This window comes from Scyliorhinus canicula, chromosome 7 (assembly GCF_902713615.1).
Source record: "Scyliorhinus canicula chromosome 7, sScyCan1.1, whole genome shotgun sequence".
Classification (NCBI taxonomy): domain Eukaryota; kingdom Metazoa; phylum Chordata; class Chondrichthyes; order Carcharhiniformes; family Scyliorhinidae; genus Scyliorhinus; species Scyliorhinus canicula.
In genome coordinates, this window is record NC_052152.1 from 97,920,022 (window position 1) to 97,947,111 (window position 27,090).

Below are 27,090 nucleotides of genomic sequence, written 5' to 3' on the forward strand. Positions count from 1 at the left end.
AACATAGTCAACGTAGATTCACAGGAGTGCAAGCCAAATGTTGATACCAAACTATACAAGGTGACATTGGAGGAGGTAACTAAATGTTTAATCAAAAAGGTAATTTTAAGATGTGTCTTCAAGAGGAAAAAAAAGAGCTAGAGATTTAGGAAGGGAATTCCAGGGCTTTGGACTCTAGCAGCTGAAGGTACATCCACCAATGGTAGAGTGATTAAAATTGGACATGCACAAGCTACACAGAATAAGAGGAGCACAAATACCAGAGGACCATATGGCTGGAGGAAGTTATTGATATGGAAAATACAGCCAAGTCCAACCGTAAGAAGCATTGAATAAAGCTGAAGTACAGAACAGCAATCTATATCTCAAAAGTTGCAAGTGTACAAATGGTGGGTCCCATATGAGTATCTAGTTTTGTCCAATGATTGTATCATGCCAGGTGTGATGTCATTCTCTCTGTTCCATTGTACTCACGTTAAGCTGTTTTCTTGTTTATGGCAATGTATTATTTTGTAACTTTGTTGCATCATTCTCTAAAATGTTAAATCTCAATAAATATACATTTTTTAAAAATTGGTTATCTAGTTCAGAGATCAACTACACCACCATTCAAATAATTACCCCATTTTCATGCATTGTGAACCATTTCTACAAGGACAGGGTATTTTCAATCTACAAATACCAAGGACAGGGAATTTTCAATCTGCAAACACATACTACATACTACTCCCACAAAAAGCACTCAACATTTTTCCATGTTTTATAAAAATGGACTTCATACTGGTATAAAACATTAGTTAATTTTTGCAACAAACACCAACATTGAAGGTGCTGGTGGAGGAGGCGATTGCCCCAGTGTCGAGGGCATCGGCCAAGGTGCGGGAGCAGGTTGAGAAACTGAAGGAAGTGGAAGAGGCCTTGTTGAAACAGTCATCAACTCATCTCGATGGGTGAGGAGCTGTAGAGGGTGGTGGAGGCCAACAAAGGTCTGCGAGCCAAAGTGGAGGACCTTGAAAACAGATCTAGATAGCAAAATCGGAGGATCGTGGGCCTGCCCGAAGGGGTGGAGGAGCTGTTTTGGGAGGGGGAAGATCCCTTTCCGTACAAACTGGATCGGGCTCATAGGAGGTGGAGGCCTACACCAAAGGCGAATGAGCCACCAAGACAGTGATTATTTGTTTCCATGGGTACCAGGTGAATAAGGTCCTGTGTTGGGCAAAGCAGAAGCGGGAGGTGCAGATGGCTGGAGCTGGTATATGTATATACAGGACTTTACTGTGGAGTTGGCAAGGAGGTGGGCAGCCTTCGATAGAGTGAAGACGACGGCACTGTAAAACAGCAGGTTAATGTTCAGCGTAGTGTACCCACCAAAGTCTTTTATTTTGAGACGATGGAAGCAGCGGAGGCGTTTGTGAAGACAGTAAGACTGGGACAGAAATGAGAAATGGGACTCAGGATTGGTCTTGGACTGAGGGGAGGGGGTGTGAGGGTGGTGCTCGATGGTAACAATGAGACGGGGTGGGCCAAGAGAGACCCCCGGTTAGGATAGTTACGTGGAATGTGAGGGGTTTGTTGGAGGGAGGTTTTTCAGGGTCATCTCGGGAGTACTGCTCGTGAACTTGGAACCAGGGCCCCGTGAAGCCTTTTTCAGGGGTTGGACCGACAAGTGGGTGCAGGGGCAGAGGTTGTTAGCTTCTCCATCCTGTGACATGGCTTGACGGGGGATCTACTTGAATTCCTTTGATTCTCAGGAAGGTGAAGTCTCAGCCGAAGGGGATGAAGGAAGGGTTTCACAATTCATGGGGGCTGTTTATTATGCACTTCTGAGAATTGGTTGCCATTGAACATTAAGGAGGGGGGCTGGCGGTATTGTTGTCTTTGGTTACACTGTTTACGGATTGTTAATTTGTGGGTTTTTGTAACCTGGAATGTATGGGTGGATGTTTTGGTCTGTGTACTGAGCAGGGGCGGTTTGTGTGTGGGGAATTGTTACTGTATTTTCTTTTGTTTGTTTTTTCTTTGGTTGTTTATTGATGAAAATGAGGAGAATAAAAAGATTTTAAAAAATAATTTAGATTGAGATACCAATTCAGTGAAGCTACATGTTTCATGCAAAAATCACTTGGCTACAGACAAAGCTGAGCAGTCAAACAACCAACAGATCAAAACAAAACACTGTACAAGGCCTTGATTCATGGGTAGTACTTTTTCGAATCGATGCTGTGGGTCTTGACTGATATTTCAGTACAGTGCAAAGGGATTCCTGCACTGTCTAATGACCCCCTTTAGAACAAGGAGTTAAATTGATGAGAGAACAGAGCTAACGTTGAGTCTGGTAGACTCTTTGACAAAGATGTGATGAAGAGTCATCCAGACTCGTAACATTAGCTCTGTTCTCTCTCCACAGATGCTGTCAGACCTGCTGCGATTTTCTGGCATTTTCTGTTTTTGTTTCAGATTCCAGCATTTGCTTTTATCCTGGAGTTAAAGTCATGCCCCATGGGCCCCCTCAGGTGGATGGAAAAGATTGTATGGCATTACTCAAAGAACAGGTACATTGGCCTACATATATCCCTCAATCACTAGATTACATGGCCATTCACCTCTGCTGTTAATGAGTCCTTGCCATGTGCAAACATTTTGGCCAAACTACATTAAACACCAACTATAACTTTAAAGTATTTAATTGGCTCTGAAACACCTTGGGACATATAGTGGTTATTATTTTTAATTAAAAAAAAACAAATTTAGAGTACCCAATTAATTTTTTTCCAATTAAGGGGCAATTTAGCATGGCCAATCCACCTACTCTGCACATTTTTGGGTTGTTGGGGCGAAACCCACGCAGACACGGGGAGAATGTGCAAATTCCACACGGACAGTGACCCAGAGCCGGGATCGAACCTGGGACCTCAGCGCCGTGAGGCGGTTGTGCTAACCACTAGGCCACCGTGCTGCCCTGCCAACTATAATTTTAAAGTATTTAATTGGCTCTGAAACACCTTGGGACATATAGTGGTTATTATTTTTAATTTAAAAAAAAACAAATTTAGAGTACCCAATTATATTTTTTCCAATTAAGGGGCAATTTAGCATGGCCAATCCAACTACCATGCACATCTTTGGGTTGTGGGGATGAGACCCACACAAACACGGGGAGAATGTGCAAACTCCACACGGACAGTGACCTAGGGTCGAAACCAGACCCTCAGTACCATGAAGCAGCAGTGCTAACCACTGTGCCGCCCTATATTGTGGTTCTTAAAGGTGCGATACAAAGTTCTTTCTTTGATTCCTACCACACCCTGTCAAAATGGTAGTAGGCAAATCAGATAACCTAGTGGAGAAGGTTCCATGAATATCAGCTGTGACAAAGAGTCATCGGACTCGAAACGTTAGCTCTTGTTTCGCCCTACAGATGCTGCCAGACTTGCTGAGATTTTCCAGCATTTTCTCTTTTGTTTCATGGATTTTACTATTATGGGCCAGGGTTTAGAGAACACCAAAGTATATCATGGAGTTCACCTAACCTACAACTGTTTATTGATTTTGGTTAGGAGGAGCACGAGGGCTAACTCTTCAGGTGTTATGCAACAGAGACCTTAAGCACCTGTAATCAAAAACCAAAGTTTATTCTACGAATTCAGTTAACATTTTATAAACATACAGTAAGCATTTTATCAACTTCAAACATAAATACCCCACACAGCTAAAGTACTCTATATTTAACCCTTAATAACTCCCCTTTACTGTTTCACTCAAGTAACATCCATAAATCAGACGATCCCTTTTACCACAAAACTGTAGGTTTGAATTCCTTCCAGAACACAGTTATTACTTTGAAGTTATCAAGTGATCTGCAGACACCTTTTTAACATGCAGAGGAGACTCCAAGATCCTTGTAGTCTGAATACAGCTTCCAACTGTCTAAACCGAAAGTAAAACTTAGAGCCACAAAACAGCTTCCAGCTCAAAACGAAAGTAAAATCCAGATCTACTGCCCAGCTCCACCCACACAATGACATCACTGCAGCTATGAGAAGACAAACAGTTCTTAAAAGGAACATCCCCATGACAATTACCATCCTCAATTTATAGTAGCCATGATGTGGAGATGCTGGCGTTGGACTGGGTTGGGCATAGTAAGGAGTCTCACAACACCAGGTTAAAGTCCAACAGGTTTGTTTCGAATCACTAGCTTTCGGAGCGCATCTCCTTCCTCAGGATTTATAGTGGAGCCCAGCATGCAAGTGCAAAAGGTGAGAGTGAACATTTTACAAACATCAACCAAAAATGGCAAGTGATCCCATTTGGCCACATCCCCACGGTCGAATCAATTCCATTCACTCCTTGTAACATTAGCAGAGTGCATTAAACGCAGTCAACTGTGTGCACCCTGACAATATCTGAGCTGTACTGCTAAGAACTTGAGGCACTTAAACCAATATTTCTAGTATAGGTAGGGCAGAGTCTCTAATGAGGAAAACAGTTTCAGTTCACACATCTATTATCAACACACTGCTAAATTCTGAAAGATCAATGAATAATAGTATTAAATAAAAATAATGCTTGCATTATTATGGAATCTGATCACCTGAAACTTTTAAGCATTTGACAGAATGACAAACGTTTTGAAATAGTGATCATTACTGTGTAAACTAACAACTGTAGCCCTTTGTTTTCCAGTTGGCTGCTACTTGTTAGTTACATAAAAAGGTACATTTCTAGAATACCTCATACACAATTTTGCAAAGTATCCTTCTGTGCAACTCATTAGCACTGTCCATAGCTCAATTATGCTAAAGCGAGACTTCTAAATTAGGAAGAAATATTGTGGGATTGGGTGCGTCTCCTGCTGGGTTTCTGTATTTCACTCTCACTTGTGATTGTGCCTAATTCTGGTGCCCAGATGACATGGTCAGGGGCGGAGAAGGGAGCCACCTGGGATTGGCTAGGTACAGGGTGGAATTAACAGGGCTGGAGGGAGGATGACGGCCTGTAGAGGGGATTAGAGGCGTAAGCCTCCGGTAAGGCTGGTAACATGGAACGTCCGTGGGCTTAATGGACCAGTTAAATGATCGTGGGTGTTTGCACACCTCAGGAGCTTGAAATCAGATGTAGTCTTTCTGCAGGAGACACACCTCCGCGTGAAGGACCAGGATAGGTTAAGGAAGGGGTGAGTCGGGCAGGATTTCCACTCGGGATTTGTTTTGAAATTGCGGGGAATGGCAATTTTAATGAGCAAGAAAACTGGGTTTGTGAGTGCGAAGGAAGTGAGGGATCCGGGTGGGAGATATGTGATTGTGAGTGTGATATTGGGAGGAACACTGGTGGTGTTGGTGAACATGTATTCACCAAATTGGGATGATGTGGGTTTTATGAGGCTGCTGCCAGCAATCCCGGACTTGGCCACGCACCAACTGATTATGGGAGGAGATTTTAATTGAGTCCGGGAGCCGAAGGTGGATAGGTCGAACCCCAGGTCGATGGGTAGGGTACAAATAGCATTATGGAAAGGATGGGTATGGTGGATCCGTGGCACTTTCAGAGCCCAGGGGGAAGGGAGTATTTCTTTTTTTCACGTTTATAAGGTACATTCGAGGATCGATTATTTTGTGGTGAGCCAGGAGATTTTGGTCAGGGTGGAAGGGGCAGAGAATGTGGGGATAGTAATTTCGGACAATGCGCCCCACTGGCTGGAGATTCGGCTTAGACCGAGACGAGATCAGAGGCCGGGGTGGAAGTTTGATACGGGGTTGTTGGTGGATGGAGGCTTTTGTGACAAGCACCAACGGCAGTGGTCCAGCGGTAGATTATCTCGTTCAAGGCTCACGCGGATAGGGAAAGGAGGAACATGACCGTCTAATGAGCGAGATAGTGGAGGTGGATAGGGAGTATTCAAGGGTGCCAACCACAGAGGGATTGGCAAGGAGTAAAACGTTACAGGGGCAATTCGAAAGGCTGACAACAGGGAGGGTGTTAGGACAGCTACGCAAGGCAAGAGGGGTGCAGTATGACTGTGGAGAGAAGACGAATCGCATGCTAGCACACCAGCTGCGGAGGCAGGCCGCATCCAGGGAAATATTGAGGATACGGGCTGGGGATATGGTATCAGAGCCGGGGAATATAAATGAGGCGTTGAAGGAGTATTACCAGGGATTGTACAAGGCAGTCCCGGGTGGAGAAGAGGGGGACATGGGATCGTTTTTGGACTAGCTGGAGTTTCCTCAGCTGGAGGAAGTAAAGGGGCAGGCGCTGGAGGAGCCCCTGGAGCTGAGGTAGGTGCTGGATAGTATCAGGGGTATGAAGTTGGGGAAGGCTCCAGGGCCGGATGGATATCCGGCGGAATTTTATAAGAAGTTTGTGACAGACCTGGCACAGCATCTTTTCGTGGCGTTTAATGAGGTATTGGAGAAAGGGCAGCTGCCAGAGACGATAACGCAAATAGTGATTACATTAATCCCGAAAAAGTGGAAGCTCCCGGTAGAATGTGGGTCGTATGGACCAATATCACTGTTGAATACAGATGTGAAAATGCTGACTAAGTTGTTGGCTGCAAGGATGGAGGGTCGTGGCCTGGAGGTGGTTTCAGAGGACCAAACAGGCTTCGTAAAAGGCAGGCAGCTCTCGAGCAACATAAGGAGGTTATTAAATGTCGTCATGAATCCGTCAGGAGCCCAGGTACCGGAGACAGTGGTGTCCATGGACGCAGAGAAAGCATTTGACCGAGTGGAGTGGGGGTACTTGTTTGAGGTTCTGGGAAGGTTTGGGTCTGAGCCGAGGTTTGTGGAATGGGTGTTCCTGCTATATGTGGCACCAAGAGTGAGTGGGTGGATGAATGATATGAGCTCACGGAGTTTTGAATTACATAGGGTAACAAGGCAGGGGTGCCTGCTGTCCCCGCTGCTGTTTGCACTGGCTATAGAGCCTTTGTCAGTGGCTCTTAGGGGGTCAGCAGAGTGGCAAGATATTACGAGGGGACAGAGGGAGCATCGGGTGTCGCTCTATGCCGATGACCTATTATTGTATGTTTCGGACCCACTGGGGAGTATGGAGAGGGTGAAAAGGGGAGAAAGGCTGTACAGTTGACTGTTGGATGTTTATGTGTTGTAATGTTTTGATACGCCTTTGTAATAGCTCAGTGGGCTAAGACAGCTGGCTTGTAATGCTAAACAAGGTGAGCAGCGCTGGTTCAATTCCCGTACCAGCTTACCCGAACAGGCACCGGAATGTGGCAACTAGGGGCTTTTCACTGTAAATTCACACTTGTGACAAGAAAAGATTAAATACATTTTTTTTAAAATTCTGGTGCCTAGCCAGCAGGATGTGATATCAGTTTTTTTTCTCTTTGCTGGATCTCCCAGTTCATTCCCATCCCAGGGTCCTTTCCCATTGAAGGAGGGATTCCCCAATCCTGACATCAGCTATGTACAAAACACATGGTGGTTGCAATGGGTGAGTGTGTCTGGAATAGGGGTGGGGGAAAGATGAGAAATTGATATCCTGCAGACAGCTATCCAAGAGCCCACTTCACCCTACCTCCCCCCCACCTCCATGTGATGCAGCAGGTAATGAAGAGCTGGGAGCAGGCAGAGAGGGAAAGTGAGCAATAAATGAAAAATATTCTCCATCTCTATCTGACTCCCAATCCCAAGTCTCCATCACTTTGAGACCACCCCAGCCACCATTTGAGTCCCACCAGCTCACAAGAACTCATTTCCTTCTCCATCTCTCCCGAGCTCTCATTCCTCATCTCCTCTGGCTAACATCCATTCCAGTGTCCCTCTCTTTCACCACCAAGCCCCTGTTCTAGAATTTTCATCTCTTCCTCCAGTTCTAGACGCCAATGATTTTGGGACCCCCAAATCTTCCAAGCTGGCCGAATTCCTGTAGGTTACAGTACTGAGAAATAACCAGTGGTGTGCTGTGTGAAAATGTATCCAGTTTCAAATTAATGGGGTTTATCTTCATTCTGATTCTGGACACGAGGCAAACAGCTAATTATTTTTCACATTCCTCACCATAAGGTTTGTTTTCATGTGGGCACACTGCTGCAGGTGTAAAATAATTCATCTCAGCTACCAGGTGCGGTGTTCAAGATGGGAAACCTCAATTGCAGGAAACTGAGGAGAGATGTGGTGTTGTTTGGTCCAGTTCCTGCCTTTTGCAGAACAGTTCTTTAGCCAGCATCCATAATGACAGAGAAACTACAATACTCTATTCAATCCTATAACCCAAGTGCCCTGTGTTTAAGATGTAAACAGACTTGATATATTGAATACTGTCCACAGTTTCAAGGTGCAGTTGCAGCTATTACAAGCAACTTATTTGAGACCGTCAATAATTGTCCTTGTGGTCTTATTCTTGGAGATGTTTTACTATGTTAAAAGTGCTATATAAATACAGGCTGTTGATGATGTTGTTTTTTTGAGATTCCCATTTATACAGGCTTCATTGTAGTTTATGCACCAAAAATGACTGGCTCCATAATCTTACTGAACAATGTTCATTACCTGGCTTAGATGGATGCTTGGTGTAGTCAAAGACAAGCACATCAGAGGTGGGAGTTTTGGTGGCAATAATGCATGGATTCTGTGGCATATAACGTGCTCGGTTCACTTCACCTTCATGATTGATTTTAATTTCTATTTCTATTTTTCCGCTTACGGACCCAAATCCACCAAATTCTGAAAAAACATGAAGAAGAAGGACAGTTTATTTTAAATTACAATTAACTGATTATGGGCAGTAGTGGTATCTTTAAAAACACAATGGCTAGCAGCTATTCCATAAATCCAGCTACCCTATTGCACTGTTGACTTATAGTTTCCATTGACCCAAGTAAAGAGGAGAAAACTGGCTAGAAAGTGTTCTCTTTAACTGTTTATTAAAAAAAATATTGTTATTCTCCTCCTTTGTCACATTTTCTCCCAGATTTGCACCCACCAACAATAAACAATAATCAGTAACGAATATAATGTCAATCCCCATATTAATAACGATCCCATCTTCCCACCAAACCCCTAATATCAGCCCGCATGTTCACATGAACAAATGACAAAAAGGAGTTAGGGATCACCCATAGTCACCACTACTACACACAGTCTCTCTTCCCCCCCCCGCCAACTAATGTTCAATGTTATCCAGTTCTTGAAAGTGCATAATGAATAATGCCTATGAATTGTAGAACCCCTCCATCCTTCCCCTCAGTTCAAACTTAACCTTCTCAAGCATCAAGAATTCCAACAGGTGCCCCCACCACGCCGGGCACAGGGTGGAGAGGTTGCTCTCAAACCTATCAGGATCCACCTTGGGGCGATCAACGAGGCGAAGGCTACATCTGCCTCCGCACCAGTTTCCAACCCCGGCTGGTCCAACAGCCCGAATATGGCCTCCCGAGGGCCCGGGTCCAGTCTCACGTGCACCACTTTAGAGATTACCCTAAAAACCTCCTTCCCATAATCCTCCAGCTTTAGACAGGACCAAAACATATAAACGTGATTTGCGCCCCCCCCCCCCCCCCCCAATGCCAATGTTCACACACATCTTCTACCCCTTCAAAGAATCGGCTCATCCTTGCCCTTGTGAGTTGTGCTCTATATACCACCTTCAGCTCTATCAGGCCCAGCCTCGCGCACGAGGTGGAGGCGCTCACGCTCTGGAGCACCTCACACCAGAACCCCTCCTCCATACCATCTCCCAACTCTTCCTCTCACTTTGCTTTGATCCCTTCCAGTGGTGCCTTCTCCTCTTCCAAAACAGCTCCGTAAATCACTGACACTACCCCCTTCTCCAGTCCCCCTGTCGTCAGCACCTCCTCCAGCAATGTGGAAGCCAGCTCCACCTGGAAGCTCTGTATCTCCTTTCTGGCAAAATCTCGAACCTGCACGTGTCTGAACATTTCCCCCTGCTCCAGCCCATACTTCGGCTTCCAGCTCTTTCAACCGTGCAAACCGACCCCCAAGAAACAAATCTTTTAGTGTCTTAATCCCCCTTTCCTCCCATTTCCATCCCATTTCCCTGGCTCAAATCTGTGGTTCCCCCAATCGGCATTTCCCTTGACCCCAACCCGTAAATGTTGGCGAAACTGCCGCCAAATTCTCAATGAAGCTATTATTACTAGACTCCCTGAGTGTTTCCTGGGGCCATCGGGAGCGGTGCTGTTGCTAGCCCCTTCAATCCCGACCCCCTGCACAAACTCTCCTCCATTCTGACCCACTGGGAATCAACCCCTCTGACCCAGCTCCGTACCATCTCCACATTTGCCGCCCAGTAATAATACATCAGGTTCGGAAGACCCAAACCCCTTGCCTGCCTTCCCCTCTGTAGCAGCATCTTTCTAACTCTGGCCATATGAACTCTCCCCATATGAACGAGGTAATCATTCCTTCAGTCTCTCTGAAAACTGCCTTTGGCAGGAAAATCGGCAGACATTGGAAATTAAACAGAAATCACGACAACACGTTCATTTCAAGTACCTGTACCCGACCCGCCAATGACAGAGGGGACCATCCCACCTTGCCAGATCAGCTTTCACTCTTCCCACCAAACTAGTGATGTTGTACCTGCGGAGCCCCCCCCCCCCCCTCCCGGGCAACCTGCACCCCCAGGTATCTAAAGTGAGTCCCTGCCCTATGGAATGGCATCTTTAACTGTCATTCGAGACCTGCTGACGTGGGCCTACCTAAGAAATGTACGAAAAGAGGAAGAAAATATTGGGACGGCACAAGACTTCTAAAAAAAAGAGATTCATTATTTGTGCCATTTGCAGTTCATGTCTTTACTAGGACAAAGTAGATTAGGCATTGGACTTTTGGACCAGAGATCAAAGCCATAGTGAACACAGAACGTTTGAACACAGATATGAAATAGTTTACCGCCAATTGGCAATCTCACTCAGTAGGTGTGGAAGATTGTCTCTGAGCTTTACATGCAGTGAAATTGTAATCATATTCTTTGTCAACATATTTATAATTTTGCTATATATCATACACAAAATAATCCTTTCTTTTTAATGTAATGTACCCAAATATTTTGTCCCCCCAATTAATGGACAATTTAGCATGGCAAATTCACCTACCGTGCATATCTTTGGGTTGTGGGGGTGAGACTCTGGCAGACACGGGAGAATGTGCAAACTCCACACAGACAGTGACCTGGGGCCAGGATCGAACCCGGGTCCTCAGTGCTGTGGTACACAAAATAATCCTCCCCCCCTCCTTCCATTCACCCCCACACTAACCTAATATAAACTAGTAAATGAGACAAGTTATATCACAACCAGAGAGATTCTGATACAGAATTTCAGATCAAGGAGTCTAGGCAATTAAAGGCACTATCACTAATAGTAAGGTGAAGGGAGGGATACAAAAGACACAAAGGGCTGTTGGAACAAAATAGATTTTTAAAAGGCTGTTGGAAAAAATTAAGTGCTGACAATTACATTTAAAAAGTCAAATAACTATTGATGGGATTTAGAATTCGAAATAGGCAGTTACAGATGTAAAAGACTTGGTGGTAACTAGTTTAGAATGAATCAAAAACCAAGTTGATCAACACTTCTACAGTTGTTATGTGGCACAGTGGTTAGCCCTGCTGCCTACGCTGCTGAGGACCCAGGTTCGATCCCAGCCCCTGGTCACTGTCAGTGTGGAGTTTGCGCATTCTTCCCGTGTCTGCATGGGTCTCACCCCAACCCAAAGATGTGCAGGTTAGGTGGATTGGCCATGCTAAATTGCCCCTTTATTGGAAAAACATTATTGGGTACTCTAAAAATTTTTTTTAAAAAAGCACTTCTACAGCTGTTTTCCTCTAAAAACACAAGTAACATGGAGTAAAACTGTTATGTAGTTCAACTGCAACGTGCCACAGACTGCATAAAATCACAGCACATACCTCCTTTCTCACTGTCATAGTGAGAAGCATCAAATTGAGCATCATCATTGGGGATCTGGACACTTGCAATGACCAAATGGTTCTGTTCATCAGATGTATGTGTCCCTAGAACCAAACGATGAACACTATAGTCTTTGCCTTCAGGTCTGTACAGAAAAGGAAAAAAGTCAAATTAAATTTTTTTAAAGAAAAAAATTAAACATTGATAAAATATACCTAAGAATACAACAGGATTGGTTCTTGGAGTGCATTATGAGGAGCACCAATCTACTTCACAGATATTGCAAATAACATTACCAAGTAGAAAATAAAAGTGAAATAAGACATTGAATATCCTTTTTCATTTTCCAACTGGAATAAGTCGGTAACTCGAATAGGGCTTTGCTGCACTCTTCTTGTCATATATTGATGAGGCTACTTCAAGGATGCCACCACAATTTAGGAATAGTTACTACATTGCCAGATTGAAAAGCTGTTTATAGTTGCGTGTAGATGAATTAGAACAGCAGGACATAGGGCAGCATGGTGGCGCAGTGGGTTAGCCCTGCAGTCTCACGCGCCGAGGTCCCAGGTTCAATTCTGGCTCTGGGTCACTGTCTGTGTGAAGTTTGCACATTCTCCCTGTGTTTGCGTGGGTTTCGCCCCCACAACCCAAAGATGTGCAGGATAGGTGGATAGGCCACCCAAAATTGCCCCTTAATTGGAAAAAATTAATTGGGTACTCTAAATTTCTTTAAAAAAAGAACATCAGGACATGCAGAATAGTTTATTGTACATCATATAAAAAAACTTGAAGATAAATAAGCATGCAGTTCTAAGTTTAATTATAAGGCACTGTTTTGTTCCCACATATCCTTGCACGTCACTGACAAATAAAATGTAAATCCTGACACTTGCCTGCTGGTGCAGCATGATATGAAATGAAAATCGCTTGTCACAAGTATGCTTCCAATGAAGTTACTGTGAAACGGGTGAAGTTACTTATTCAAGGGTGAGATGACGTGAATGGAGATATTCATTGTCTCTTTTCTTGCCCTCACTACAGGACTCGGTCAGACATTGGTGGATTTTGTTTCCAAACAAAGGTGAGTAAAATGGACAGAAAACAAAGTAGGAATAACTGGGGAAGCTTTGGGTTGGCAGTCTGTGACTAGTAGGTATCACAAAAATCAGTATTTGGGCTTCCGCTGTTTTTTTTAAATTTAGAGTATCCAATTCTTTTTTTTCCAATTAAGTGGCCAATCCACTGACCCCGCACATCTTTGTGTTGTGTGGTTGAGACCCACGCAGACACAGGGAGAATGTGCAAACTCCACAAGGACAGTGACCTGGAGCCGGGTTCGAACCCGGGTACTCGGCGCCGTGAGACAACCACTGCGCCACTGTGCTTCCTCGGTGTTGGGGGGGGTCAGCTGTTTCTGTCACAAAGTCATGAATACAAATTGTATCAAAGATGGCAGACAAGGTGGGAAGGTAAGTGGCGAGGCAGCAGCAAAGATGCTGCAGAAGCATGCAAATAGGTTAGATCAGGCATTGTCAAACTCGGGGGTGGGTGTCAGGAGGTCGCGGAGTAGTCCGTCGCGGCGCTCCCGATCGCGCAAATCTACGTGCAACAGCCAGCAGTTAATAACACCGGCTGCAAGCGGCCTTCAAAATGGCCGCGAACATATAAAAAAAAATGCGGCTGCACTGCGCATGCGCGCCGATGATCAGGCACGCATACACAGTGCGGCCACTTTTTTAAAAAACGGTCGCAGCTTTTTGTTTTACAAGTTCGGCGGGGGGGGGGGGTTCATTTATTTATTCATTTAATTTATTTTTTTTACAAGTTCGGGTTATTTGATAAAATTTTACAGGAAAAAAATGCAGAACTCTGGACAGATGGAGACTCCATACTTTCCGACACCGGAAAGCTTCAGCTTCATCCAACAGGTTCCATTGGAGAAGCTTGTACGAGGGCCAAAGGGACCCAAAACCATTTCCTCTATTTTTGTCAGCAGCAAACAAGGCGAGAGAAAATGGTGGGTTGCCCAGCGTGGGTCGCGAAGGTCAGCCGGCGTGGGTCGCCCAGGTGGGCCAGTTGGTAAAAATGGGTCCCCGGAAAAAAAGTTTGAAGAACACTGGGTTAGATGAGTGCTCAATAACACAAAGATGGATTTCAATGTGAAATTATCCACTTTAGCACAAAAAATAAAAAGCAGTATTTTTCGAATGGTCAATCGAGGTAAATGTGCATTCTGAGGAACCATGGTGTCCCTGTACATAAATCATAGAAAGTTGGCATGCAGGTACAGCAAATGATAGATTATGTTTCGTGACAAAGGGATCAGAGTAGAAAAGTAATTATACGTGGCACCTGGAGTACAGAAAGGCGTTTTGGTTTTGCACTCCCATTAGGGCAAGTATGTTCACTAGGTTGGGTCCTGCAATTAGAGAGGTCTTTGAAGAGATTGAGTAGACTCGGTCAATATTTCCTTAAATTTAAAAGAATGCGGTGATCTACATAAAATTTTTAAGCCACTTGAGAGGTAAACGCTGAGAAAATGTTTTCTCTGGCTGGGGAAATCAAGAACAGTCAGTCTGAGAATAAGAGTCCAGCCATTGAGGACTGAAATGAGAAGAAATGTCATCACTCAGTTGTGAACAGTTGGAATTCTCTAGCCCAGAGAGCTGCAGGTACCAAGACATTAATCATATTAAAAGGTAGAGATTGGTACACATTGGGTACTAAAAGACTTGAGGATATGGAGGTAGTGTGGGAGGTGGATTTGAAATAAATTAGCCATGATCTTATTGAATGGTGGAAGCAGGCCATGGGTCTGCTCCATCTCATTTTACTTATGTCAACTGAACTGCTCTTGCATTTGTCAACATTGCCTGATAGATTAGGATTAAACTGGTTTAAAGTATAATTTATACATCCTTTTGCCAGCCCAAATGGAAAACAGTGGTATTGTAATCTACACATTTCAGTTAACATAGCTGTGTTCACTGTTATGCCTTAACTAAATCTATTTTTTTATTTTAATATTTTACAAACACAAGAACAGTACAAATATCTAACACAGGGAATGTTGTATTAAAGGTTATAAAAGAAAAAAAAAGTAAATTCGATTTACCTGGTAACATCTGGAAGCCATTGTACAGTAAGACTTGGCCATTCTAATGCATGTGTCATAACCAAATCATACAGAAATGGAGTATTCTTCTTCCATATTTTATATTCTTCATTGATCACACGCTCTTCCACTGCGTCGTCATAAACTGGAACAACAGTTCACTATTAATTCTAGTATACAGCCAACGTTTCCATAAAACAAATTGTTGAATTAAGTAAAAGTTTCATTGCTATACCATGTTAAAAATACACACCACATGGCCAGAATAAATAAGAGTTAAGTGTTATTACAAGACTAATAAATTTAATAGGCCAGAAGCAATTCAACTAGAATCTCTGTTCCAAAAAGACCAGAAAACATTATTACACCTGCCCACAGAGCATTTTCCTTTACAGGTGCTATTTTTGATCATTACATTTTACACAGTTCCATCTACAGCAAAGTTTCTAGTGGCAACTGTGTGTAAATGTAATTATGCAAATTGTTGTTTTTTAGGGGCTCTCTGCCAATGCAACATATTTTCTCTACACCCCCTTCAATTGATTTACTCACCCTTTTCTCAAGGGATGCTTATTCCAATCAGCAGACCTACCTCTTTTAGAAAGCAAAACTAAAGACACATATTACCCAGAATACTTTATTTGACCTGTGAATAACTAACACTTCTGGCATAAGAAAAAAGGCCCTAAGCTTTCACAGCAGTGTAATGAGACAAAAGCTGCATTGGTATTTCCCATCTCTGTTCACCATACTAAAACCCTATCCAAAGCTTTACTACATTGAGACTCAAGCTCCCTGCTTCCAAACATCATAAATGACTTAAAATGTCTAAACCATATGTTCATTTCCATTGCCCAGCTTTGCCAAGTTCCAGTGGCTCACCAACTCTCAAAATTGAATTTAAAACTCCATATCTTCAAATAACATCAGCGGTCTGGCTGCAACCTCGAGTACATAATCCAAACTGATGCAACAAAGCAATACTAAAGAGTGTGCTACATTGTCAGAGATGCTGTTTTGGGATGAGACATTATACGGAATGTCTCTGCTCTATTGGATAGATATAGAAGATCCCATAGTACTATTGGGAAGGTGAATTCTCCCAGAGTCACTGCCAATCAACACCTGAAACAGTTTGATCATTTTTTAAATTCATGTTTGGGAGAGATTGCTGTGCATGCATTGGTTGCTGTGTTTCCTCCATTGCAACAGCGACAACATTTCAAAATAATTTATTTGGCTTTATATCATCTGGGACATCCTGAGGACACGACAAGCACTCTTTCATTCTTTAAATTGACACCCAGCTGAAAAGAAAATTCCAATACCATTCCAACCCCACAATTATGCAGTTTTAAAGGGATGTGGGCTTTGCTGGCAAGGCCTGCTGCATTCATTACCCATCCCTAATTGCCCTTGAGAAAGTGGTGATTGACCTGCCTTCTTGAACTGCTGCAGTCCATTGGGTGTAAATACACCCAGTGCCGTTAGGGAGGAAGTTCCAGGGTTTGATCAAGCGACAGTGAAGGAATGGTGACATATTTCCAAGTCAGGATGGTGAGCAGCTTGGAGAACTTGCAGGTGATGGTGTTCCCATTTATTTGCTGCCCCTCTTCTATATGGTAGAGGTCTTGGGTTTGTGCAGTGCTGTCTCAGAGCCATGGTGAATTGCTGCAGTGCATCTAGTAGATGGTACAGGTACACACTGCTGATACTGTGTGCCAGTGATGGAGCAACGTTTTGTGGGAGGAATGCCAATCAAGCAGGCTGCTTTGTCCTGGATGGAGTCAAGATTATTTAGTGTTGTTGGAGACGAGTTACTCACTGCAGGATTTTTAACCTCTGACCCGCTCTCATAGCCACAGTATTTATATGGCTAATTCAGTTCAGTTTCTAGTCAATGGTAATTCCTGGGATGTTGATGGTGGATGTTTAAAGGACAATGGTTAGATCTTCTCTACTTGGAGGTGGTCACTGCATTGCACTTACATGGCGCGAATGTTACTTACCACCTGACAGCTTAAGTATGGAGCATGGACATTGTCTAGATCTTTCTACATTTGGACATGGACTGATTCAACATTTGAGTTGTCGCGAATTGTGCCGAACATTGTGCTGTCATCAGCGAACATCCCCACTTCTGACCTTATGATGGAAGGAAGGTCATTGATGAAGCAGCTGTATATGGTTGGGCCCAGGACATTACCCTGAGGAACTCCTGCAGTGATGTCCTGGAGCCAAGATGCTTGACCTACAGCTACACAGCTACAACCACCTTCCTTTGGGCTAGATATGACTCCAACCAGAAGTTTCCTCCAATTCCCATTTACTCTCATTTTGCCTGTGCTCCTTGATGTCACACCTGGTCAAATGCTACCTTGATGTCAAGGCAGTCACTCTCAACTCATTCCTGGATTTCAGTTCTTTTGACAATGTTTGCACCAAGACTGAAATTAGCTCGGTGGCTGAACAACTCTGTTGGAACCAAAACGGAGCGTGAGTGAACAGATTATTGCTAAGCAAATGCTGCCTGATGCATTGTCGATGACCCCTTCCATCACTTTACTGATATCAAGAATGGACTGATGAGGCTGTAATTTGGCCAGGTTGGGTTTGTTCTGACTTTTGTGTACAGGACATATCTGGGACATTTTCTACATTGCCAGGTAGATGTCAGTGTTGCAGTTGTACTGGAACTGCTTGGCTATTGATGCAGCAGGTTCTGGAACACAAGTCTTCAATATTATTGCCGGAATATTGTCAAGACCCACAGCTGTTGCAGTTTCCAGTGCTTTCGGCCATTTCTCGATATCATGTGGAGCAGTCCATCGCGGGTATCGGGGGGGCGTGGGGCCATGCCTCGCAGCGTTTCCGATCTTAGGGCTATGCGTCGCAGCATTTCTGATTGCGGGGGCCATGTGTTGCAGCATTCCTGATCGCGGGAAGTAGTGCCCACTGGTTTTGAAAATGCCGCCACCGGCTTTCAGAATGCGAGCCATTCACGCATGCATGCTTCCTCAGCTATGCACAGGCCCAGAGCCAAGCAGCACAGAACATCCCCTCTTGACGTCAGTGCACCAACGCAGGAGCAAATTTTCTTTAAAACGCTGGAATTTCCCTGCCTGAAGCAGTGCCAGAGAGCAGGTCACATGCCCTGTACACTGATGTTGTGTGTTCTTGGTGCGAGAGAGAATCCTCCATTTTATAACTGCTGTGAACTCCAGGGTCGCTGGTGAACAACCCATGCAGAAGAAGCTAAAAACAGGAACAAAGCAGCATAAAGATGATTACATGAGTTGTGGGTTTACTAATTGTTCTACTGCAAATAAGGATTCAAAGTTCCTGTATGTTATATGCATGGATACACTGGCAAATGAAAGTTTAAAACCTTCAAAACGTCAAAGGCATTTGAACATTAAGCATGGTGAGTTTGAGGACAAACCTCTTTTTTTCAATGGATGCAGAGAGATCTTAAATAATCAGCTGAAGTCATTATCAGAAATGTAACATTGAATAACAGTAAGCGAGAACGTGAGGACAAAGCAGGCTGATAAGTCACATTAAAGGTAAGTGAAAAAAGGCAGCACGGTGGCGCAGTGAGTTAGCCCTGTTGCCTCACGGCACTGAGGTCCCAGGTTCGGTCCCGGCTCTGGGTCACTGTCCATGTGGAGTTTGCACATTCTCCCCGTGTTTGCGTGGGTTTCACATCCACAATCCAAAGATGTGCAGGGTAGGTGGATTGGCCATGCTAAATTGCCCCTTAATTGGAAAAAAATGAATTGGGTTCTCTAAATTTATATTAAAAAAATAAAAAATAAATTTAGAGTGCCCAATTATTTTTTTAAAAAGGTAAGTGAAAATGGTGGACACAAAGTTTGAAAAACACTGACGTGGAGTGAATTGGCTCAAGACTGGCATCAGTGATGCTGGAGACCTCTGGAGAAGGCGGAGGTAGATCATCCATTCTGCAGTTCTGGCTGAAGATTGTAGGAAATGCATCAATCTTATCTTTTGCACGTATATGCAAGTTCATCAATCAATGAGTTGTTCAACAATCATTGAGGATGGGGATATTTGTGGAGCCTCCTCCTCCAGTGAGTGGTTTAATTGTCCACAACCCTTCAAGACTGGATGTAGCAAGACTGCAGACCTTAGATCGGATATATTGGTTGCGGGTTCACCTAGTTCTATCACTTGCTGCTTATGCTGTTTGGCATGCAAGTAGTTCTTTGTTGTAGTTTCATCAGGTTGACACCTCATGTTTCGTTTAGCCTGCTGCTGCTCCCGTATGCCCTCCTGCACCCTTCATTGAACCAGGGTTGATCCCCTGGTAGAGTGGGGGTATGCCAGGTTATGAGGTTACAGATTTGTGGTTGGGTACAATTCTGCTGCGGCTGATGGCCCAAAGTGCCTAATTATTGCCCAGTTTGGAGTTACCCGGTGATAGTGCCACACAACACGATGAGGGTATCATCATTGTGAAGATAGGACATATTCTCCGCAAGGATTGTGTCGTGGTCTCTCCTACTGATTCTGTCATGGTTAGCGCTGTCGTTTCAGAGCTCTAGATTCCCGGCTTGGGTCACTGTCTTTGTAGTCTGCACGTTCTCAGTGTCTGCGTGGGTTTCCTCCCGTAGATGTTCGGGTTAGGTGGATTGGCTATGCTAAATTACCCTTAGTGTCCTAAAGAGGTTGCTGAGTTACGGGAATAAGGTGGAGGCATGGGCTTAAGTAGAGTGGTCTTTCAGAGGGTTGGTGGAGACTCAATGGGCGAATGGCCACCTTGCGCATTGTTTATTCTATGATACAACTGCAACAGGCAGGCTGGTGAAACTGAGGTAAAGGAAGATTTTCCCCTCTTGTTGGTTCCCTTACCACAGACCCAGTCCAGCAGCTATGTCCTTTAGGATTCTTGGCCAGCTCAGTAAGTAGTGGTTCTACTGAGCTACTCTTGATAATGGAGATTGAAGCCCCCCACTTTGCACCCATGCCATAAGACCATATGATATAGGAGCAGAATTAGGCCATTCTTCCATTGAGTCGGCTCTGCCATTCGATCATGGCTGATATGTTTCTCATCCCTATTCTCCTGTACTCTCCCTGTAACCCCTGATCCCCTTAGTAATCAATAACCTATTTATCTCTGTCTTAAAGACATTCAGTTATTTGGCCTCCACAGCCTTCTTTGGCAACGAGTTCCACAGATTCACCACCCTCTGGCTGAAGAAATTCCTCATCTCAGTTTTAAAGATCATCCCTTCAATCAAAGGCTGTGCTCTCAGGGTATAGTTTCTCTTACTAGTGGAAATATCCACTCTATCTAAGCCTCTCAGTATTCTGTAAGTTTCAATGAGATACCACTCATCCTTCTAAACTCCGTTGAGTACAGACCAAGAGCCGTCAACTATTCCTCATATGAAAAGCCCTTCATTCCCAGGATCATTCTTGTGAACCGCCTCTGGACCCCTTCCAAGGCCAGCATATCCTTCCTTAAAAATAGGGCCAAAACTGCTCACAATATTGAAAATGGGGTCTGTCAATCTTAAAGAGGGACAAAGACCCCCAGCAGTGTGGTTCATACAGGCCCATATCTCTCCTCAATGTGGACGCCAAGGTGCTGGCAAAAATCCCGGCCACCAGGATAGAGGACTGTGTGCCAGGGGTTGTACACGAGGACCAGACAGGGTTTGTGAAGGGAAGGCAGCTGAACACGAATGTGCGGAGATTGTTGAATGTCATCATGATGCCGGCGATTATGGGGGAGGCTGCGATAGTGGTGGCACTGGATGCGGAGAAGGCCTTCGATAGAGTGGAGTGGGGGTACTTATGGGAGGTGTTGGGGAGGTTTGAATTTGGTGAAGGGTTTATTAGATGGGTGAGGCTGCTATATGAGGCCCCGATGGCGTGTGTGGCCACGAATGGGAGGAGGTTGGAGTACTTCCAGCTTCACCGAGGGACCAGGAAGGGTTGCCCCCTGTCCCCCTTGTTGTTTGCATTGGCAATCGAGCCGTTGGCGATGGCGTTGAGGGATTCAGGGAGGTGGAGAGGTTTGGTGCGAGGTGGGGAGGAATGCCGGGGGTGATGGAGCTGCTAGCTGAGTTTGGGACCTTTTCAGGCTATAAACTAAATTTAGGCAAGATTGAGGTGTTTGTGGTGCACCCTCGCGACCAGGAGGAGGGAATTGGTATGCTCCTGCTTAGGGCAGGGGAGAGTTTTAGGTACCTGGGGGTGCAGGTGGCCAGGGACTGGGGGACTCTTCACAAGCATAATTTCACCAGGCTTGTGGATCAGATGGAGGAGGAGTTCAAGAGGTGGGACATGCTGCCATTGTCGTTGGCGGGGAGGGTGCAGTCCGTCAAAATGACGGTGCTTCCGAGGTTCTTGTTCCTCTTTCAGTGCCTGCCCATCTTCATCCCCAGGGCCTTCTTTAGGAGAGTGACTAGCAGTATTTTGAGCTTTGTGTGGGCACGTGGCGCTCCGAGAGGGAAGAGGGTTTTCCTGGAGCGAGGGAGGGATAGAGGTGGGCTGGCGCTGCCCAACCTTTTGGGGTACTATTGGGCGGCCAATGTGTCAATGGTGCGTAAATGGGTGATGGAGGAGGGGGGGGGGGTGGAAAAGAATGAAGATGGCGTCATGTAGAGGTACGAGCCTGGGTGCCGTTGCCGCTCTCTCCTAAGAGGTATACCACGAGCCCGGTGGTGGCGGCGACCCTAAGAATCTGGGGACAGTGGAGACGGCATAGAGGGGAAACAGGGGGCTCGATGGAGGCTCCATTGGGTGGAAATCATCGGTTCATCCAGGGGAACAAAGGGGGTGGGCATCAGTAAATTGAGGGACCTGTTTATTGATGGGAGGTTTGCAGGCCTGGGGGAACTGGAAGATAAATTTGGGCTCCCCCAAGGGAACATGTTCAGATGCTTGCAGGTAAAGCCGTTTGCTAGGCGACAGGTAGAGGCGTTCCCTTTGCTGCCCTCGCGGGGGGCGATGGACAGAGTGCTTTCGGGGATGTGGGTCGGAGAGGGGAAGGTGTCCGACATCTATAAGGTAATGCAGGAGGTGGAGGAGTCGTCAGTGGAGGAGCTGAAGGCTAAATGGGAGGGGGAACTTGGGGAGCAGATAGAGGACGGGACTTGGGCGGATGCCTTGGAGAGAGTCAACTCTTCCTCTTCATGTGCGAGGCTTAGTCTCATCCAATTTCAGGTGCTACACCGGGCCCACATGTCCGGGACTAGGATGAGTAGGTTCTTTGGGGGTGAGGACAGGTGCACCAGGTGTTCGGGGAGTCCAGCGAATCATGCCCATATGTTCTGTGCATGCCCGGCACTGGAAGAATTCTGGAAGAGGGTGGCGGGGACGGGGTCGAGGGTGGTTGGATCCAGGGTCAAACCAGGGTGGGGACTCGCGATTTTTGGAGTTGCGGTGGAGCCGGGCGTGCAGGAGGCGAAAGAGGTCGATGTCCTGGCCTTTGCGTCCCTAGTAGCCCGGCGGAGGATCTTGCTGCAGTGGAAGGATGCGAGGCCCCCAAGTGTGGAGACCTGGATCAGTGACATGGCGGGATTTATAAAATTGGAGAAGGTCAAATTTGCCCCGAGGGGTTCAATACAAGAGTTCTATAAACGGTGGCAGCCTTTTCTGGACTTCCTGGCTCAAAGATAGGTATCTTGGTCAATAGCAGCAGCAACCCTGGGGGGGGGGGGGGGGGGGGTGTTCCTTATTATAGTTTCTATTCTTTTTTTCTCTCTACGGTTATGTAACTTAACATTGTGTTAATTTAAGTTGTTGTTAATATGTTGTGTTGTTCATTGAGGAGGGGCGAATGTTTATGATTGCTATCATTATTGTTATTATTGGTATTTTATTATGGTTCGATGTTGTTGTATAAATTCAAAATTTTTCAATAAAAATTATTTTTTTAAAAAAAGAAAATGGGGTCTGTCCAGCCTCAGCAGTGCATCCCTGCTCTTGTATTCTAGCCCTCTCGAAATGAATGCTAACATTGCATTTCCCCTTCTAACTGCCAACGGAACCTGCACATTAACCGTAAGAGAATCCTGAACAAGAACTACTAAATCCGTTTGCGCTTCAGATTTCCGAAGCCTTTCCACATTTAGAAAATAGTTTAAATAGCACCCTCAGTGCTTCCTCCAAGTGGTGAGGGGGAGGGTATGTGTAATCAGAAGGTTTCCTTGCTCATGTTTGACTTGATACGATGAGTCCAGAGTGGAAGTGGAGGGCTCCCAGGGCAACTCTCTCCCAACTATGTATCACTGCCCCACCACCTCTGCTGGATCTGTTCTGCCGGTGGGACTGAATATACCCAGAGATGGTGTCTGGGACATTGACTGTAAAGTATGATTCCGTTAGTAAGACTATGTCAGGCTGTTGCCTGAATAGTCTGTGAGACAGCTCTCCCAATTTTGGCACATATCTCAGATGTTAGTAAGGATGATTTTGCAGGGTTGACGGGGCTGAATTTGTCGGTGTTGTTTCCAGTGCCTACGTCAATGCTGGGCGGTCCAACCGGTTTCATTCCTTTTTGTAGACTTTGTAGCAGATGGAGACAAATGAGTGGCTTGCTAGGTCAATTCAGAGGGAATTTAAGAGTCAACCATAGTGCTGTGGGTCTGTAGTCACATGTATTACAGGCCAGTTATGGATGTCAGGTTTCCTTCCATATTGGACATTAGTGAACGAGATGGGTTTTCACGACAATTGTTTTATAGTATTCAAATTTAACCACCTGCCGTCTGGAATTCAAACCCAAGTCCCCAGAGCATTACCCTGCATTTCTTGATTACAAGTCCAGTGAGCGAAGCAATATTCCACGCAGTAAACAATCCAAGCACCTTAGTGCAACAGATCAGCACAAATAGGAGCACTGAAGTACTCCACACTGCTGCTTCTGTTCAGTGAACTGAATTAAAAACAGGAGATCACAAATAGGGGTCCATGAGAAATTTACAGTGTCTACAGTGGTAGGTGAGGGGAGCAATGAGAGGAGGGAGAAAAGGAGCCACTATCTCTGTGAAAAATCTCCACTCGCAGGATGCAGCCTGCTTCCCGCCCCACGACAGCAACATCATTTTAGCCTAGGCCTATATCCACAATAGTCACTCCTGATATCGAGCCACATGGTAGGACCTAGCCTGCTTGGAGCCCATCTCCCTCATTCATTATTGGCTATCCACAGCCACCAGAGATTGTGGCAGATGTTGGGAGGTGAAGCAGGACTGAAGGAACATCACCCATAGCGACCCTTCTTCTGGCTATAGCTTCAAGTAAAATTAAACTTACTTTTATTAAAATTAAATTATCAAAAAGTGGCTTTAAATATAAAACAGGGCCTGGTGTGAAAAAACAAAAAACAAACTAGAAAAGCAGGTGGGCATGAAATGAAAATTGCTTCCTGTCACAAGTAAGCTTCAAATGAAGTTACTGTGAAAAGCCCCTAGTTGCTACATTCCGGCGCCTGTTCAGGGAGGCTGGTACAGGAATTGAACCGTGCTGCTGGCCTGCCTTGGTCTGCTTTAAAAGTCAGCCGTTTGACCTTCCGTTTGATAGATAGTTACATTGTCCAATCATTTTGCGACTTGGTGCAGTGTCGTGCTGGGAGAAGTCAAGCACCTGGCAGGTGTTTTGTCGCATGGATGTTTGGGATGTGTTAAACATTGGCCACACGGAGGCTCATAAAAACCCTTCATGTTCTGTCACAAGGGAAAGGCAACAATGCCTCAGGCAGTGCAGACATTATCAAAAAACAATCGGTGCCTTACACTCCAGTTGTGCATGCGCGGGAGCTAGTTTTCCCCACTGTAGTTTCTGATCCAGGTCTATTTCAGCTGATTTGTGAACGGTGGGGCCGCGGAATGTTGGTCCAATTTAACATCACATATAGTAAAACAAAATAATCAATATAGATATGCAGTTGTATGACACATTTTTATACAGAAAAAAGATGGAATTTTTACAACCCGGGCTGGGGATAGGCCTGAGAGGCATAAAGGTTGAGAAGCCCAGTTTGAGATGGTTGAACTATTCTCTTGCACATGAAATAGGATCCATCCATACCTACAAGTTATGGCACTTAAAACAGACGTTTTTTAAAAAGTGAAAGGTGTGTGCTTAATATTTAGTTTTCAGTTACATAGGAATTGGGAACAGAAGTAGGCAATTCAGCATTCAATCCTGCTTTGCCATTTAATCAGATCATGGCTCATCTTTTCCTGGTCTCAGATCCACCTCCCTACCTGTTCCCCATATCCCTTTAACCTGTTTATCATCAGAAATATATCTATATCTTTCTTGAAATCATTTAAAGATTGGTGGGCAGCATGGTGGCACAGTGGTTAACACTGCTGCCTCACAGCTCCAGGGACCCGGATTTAATTGCGGCCTTTGATGATTGTGTGAAGTCTGCACTTTCGCCCCGTGTCTGTGTGGGTTTCCTCCGGGTGCTCTGGTTTCCTCCCAGTCCAAAGATATGCAGGTTAGGTAGATTGGTTATGCTAAACTGCCCCACAGTGTCCAAAAGGTTAGTGGAGTTATAGGGATAGGGTGGAGGTGTGTGTTTAAGAGGGTGCTCTTTCCAATTACCAGTGCAGACTCGATGGGTCGAATGGCCACCTTCTGCACTGTAAATTCTATGTTCTACGATTCAGACTCCACCGCACTACAGGGCAACGAATTCCAGATCCACTACCCTCTACGACTCGTAGTTCCTCACTCAGTTTTAAATCTACTGCCTCTCAACCTATATTGGTGACCTCTTGATCTAGATTGCCCCACAAGGAGGAACATTTGGGCTACATTTACTTTATCAATCCCTCAGTCTTTTATACACCCCGATCAGATCCCCTCTCATTCTTTCAAACTTCAGCCAGTATAAGTTCAAATTTACAAATTGCATGGAATATACATCAAAACAGGTCATCAAGCAAACTTGTCCAGATTCATGCTCAACACGCGCCTCCTCCCACCTTCTTTCGCCCAGAACCCCACCAACATACATCCTCCTCCATCCCTTCCCCCATCCTGTGCTGAGCCAACTTCCCCCCCTGCAATACATTACATTCACTGCTACGAGTGGGAACAAACTCCACGTTCTCAGCAGCCTGCTTCCTGCACTATCTTTGCAGTCCGAACCCAGGGATTAGCTCTGGACTCCTTCACAAGTAACGACACGCAAGTTTCCACAGGACTGACCAGCCTCCTGCATTAAAGTATTGGGGGGGGGGGGGGGGGGGGGGGGGGGAGGGGGCAATTACTGCTAAAGGTACCCCACCCCCACCCCCACCCCCACCCCCACCCCCCCAAAAAAAAAACCGTGTCCAAAGCTCTGCCAAAGGCAATGCATCGCCCCACCAACACTCACAACAGATGCCGCTTAGGTCCATTGGGGGGGGGGGTGCTGGAGCCCCGTCCCCCGGTCTGCCCATACAAGGCTGTTGTCTCTCACACACGCCGGGGTGGGGGGGCACGCAGTAGGGGACCCGGATCATTACTCACTCACCCTCTTTATCCGCCATTCTCACCATACGGAACGGAGGCTGCGGCCGCCGCTGCTCACAGTTTAATTTTAAATGATTTGAACCGAGCCGAACAATCGATCCCGCGCGCACACTCCAACCGCCCCCGCGCTGGAAAACTTCACCCTCACTGCGCCGGCGCCACAAACCCCGCGTCGCGCGAACTTCCTCTCTGGAGCCTGCGCACAACACCCGCCTCCGACTGCCCATGCGCGCGCTGGTGCCGTCTCCCCGCCTCCTGCCCGTGCGCGCGCTGGTGCCGTCTCCCCGCCTCCTGCCCGTGCGCGCGCTATAGCCGTCTCCCCGCTTCAGGCTGGCGGGGCCTTTTTCGGCTGTGAGTTCACTGAGTGTTTTCTGTGGGAGAAAGGGACGCGACTCTGAAGTCACACACGCACACACACGTTTAGCTGGATAGTAATGCAACTGACTGTATAAAGAAGGAAGTCTTTACACCAGGTTAAATTCCAACATGTTTGTTTCAAACACTAGCTTTCGGAGCACTGCTCCTTTCCTCAGATGAATGAAAAGAATGAACAAACCTCTTCATTCAC

General features: G+C 45.6%; 1 protein-coding gene across 1 annotated transcript in view; it reads right to left on the reverse strand.

Moving 5' to 3' along the window:
* Positions 1-26,699, reverse strand: part of LOC119969213 (histone-binding protein RBBP7) — a 55,821-nt gene extending 29,122 nt beyond the window's left edge. Inside the window, exons 1-4 of the mRNA XM_038802517.1 lie at positions 26,524-26,699; positions 15,015-15,159; positions 11,896-12,041; positions 8,514-8,687 (exon numbers count right to left, since the gene is read on the reverse strand). Coding sequence (XP_038658445.1) covers positions 8,514-8,687; positions 11,896-12,041; positions 15,015-15,159; positions 26,524-26,548 — 490 coding nt within the window. The 5' untranslated portion in view covers positions 26,549-26,699. The remainder of the gene's footprint in view (positions 1-8,513; positions 8,688-11,895; positions 12,042-15,014; positions 15,160-26,523) is intronic.
* Between the last annotated feature and the right edge of the window lie 391 nt (positions 26,700-27,090).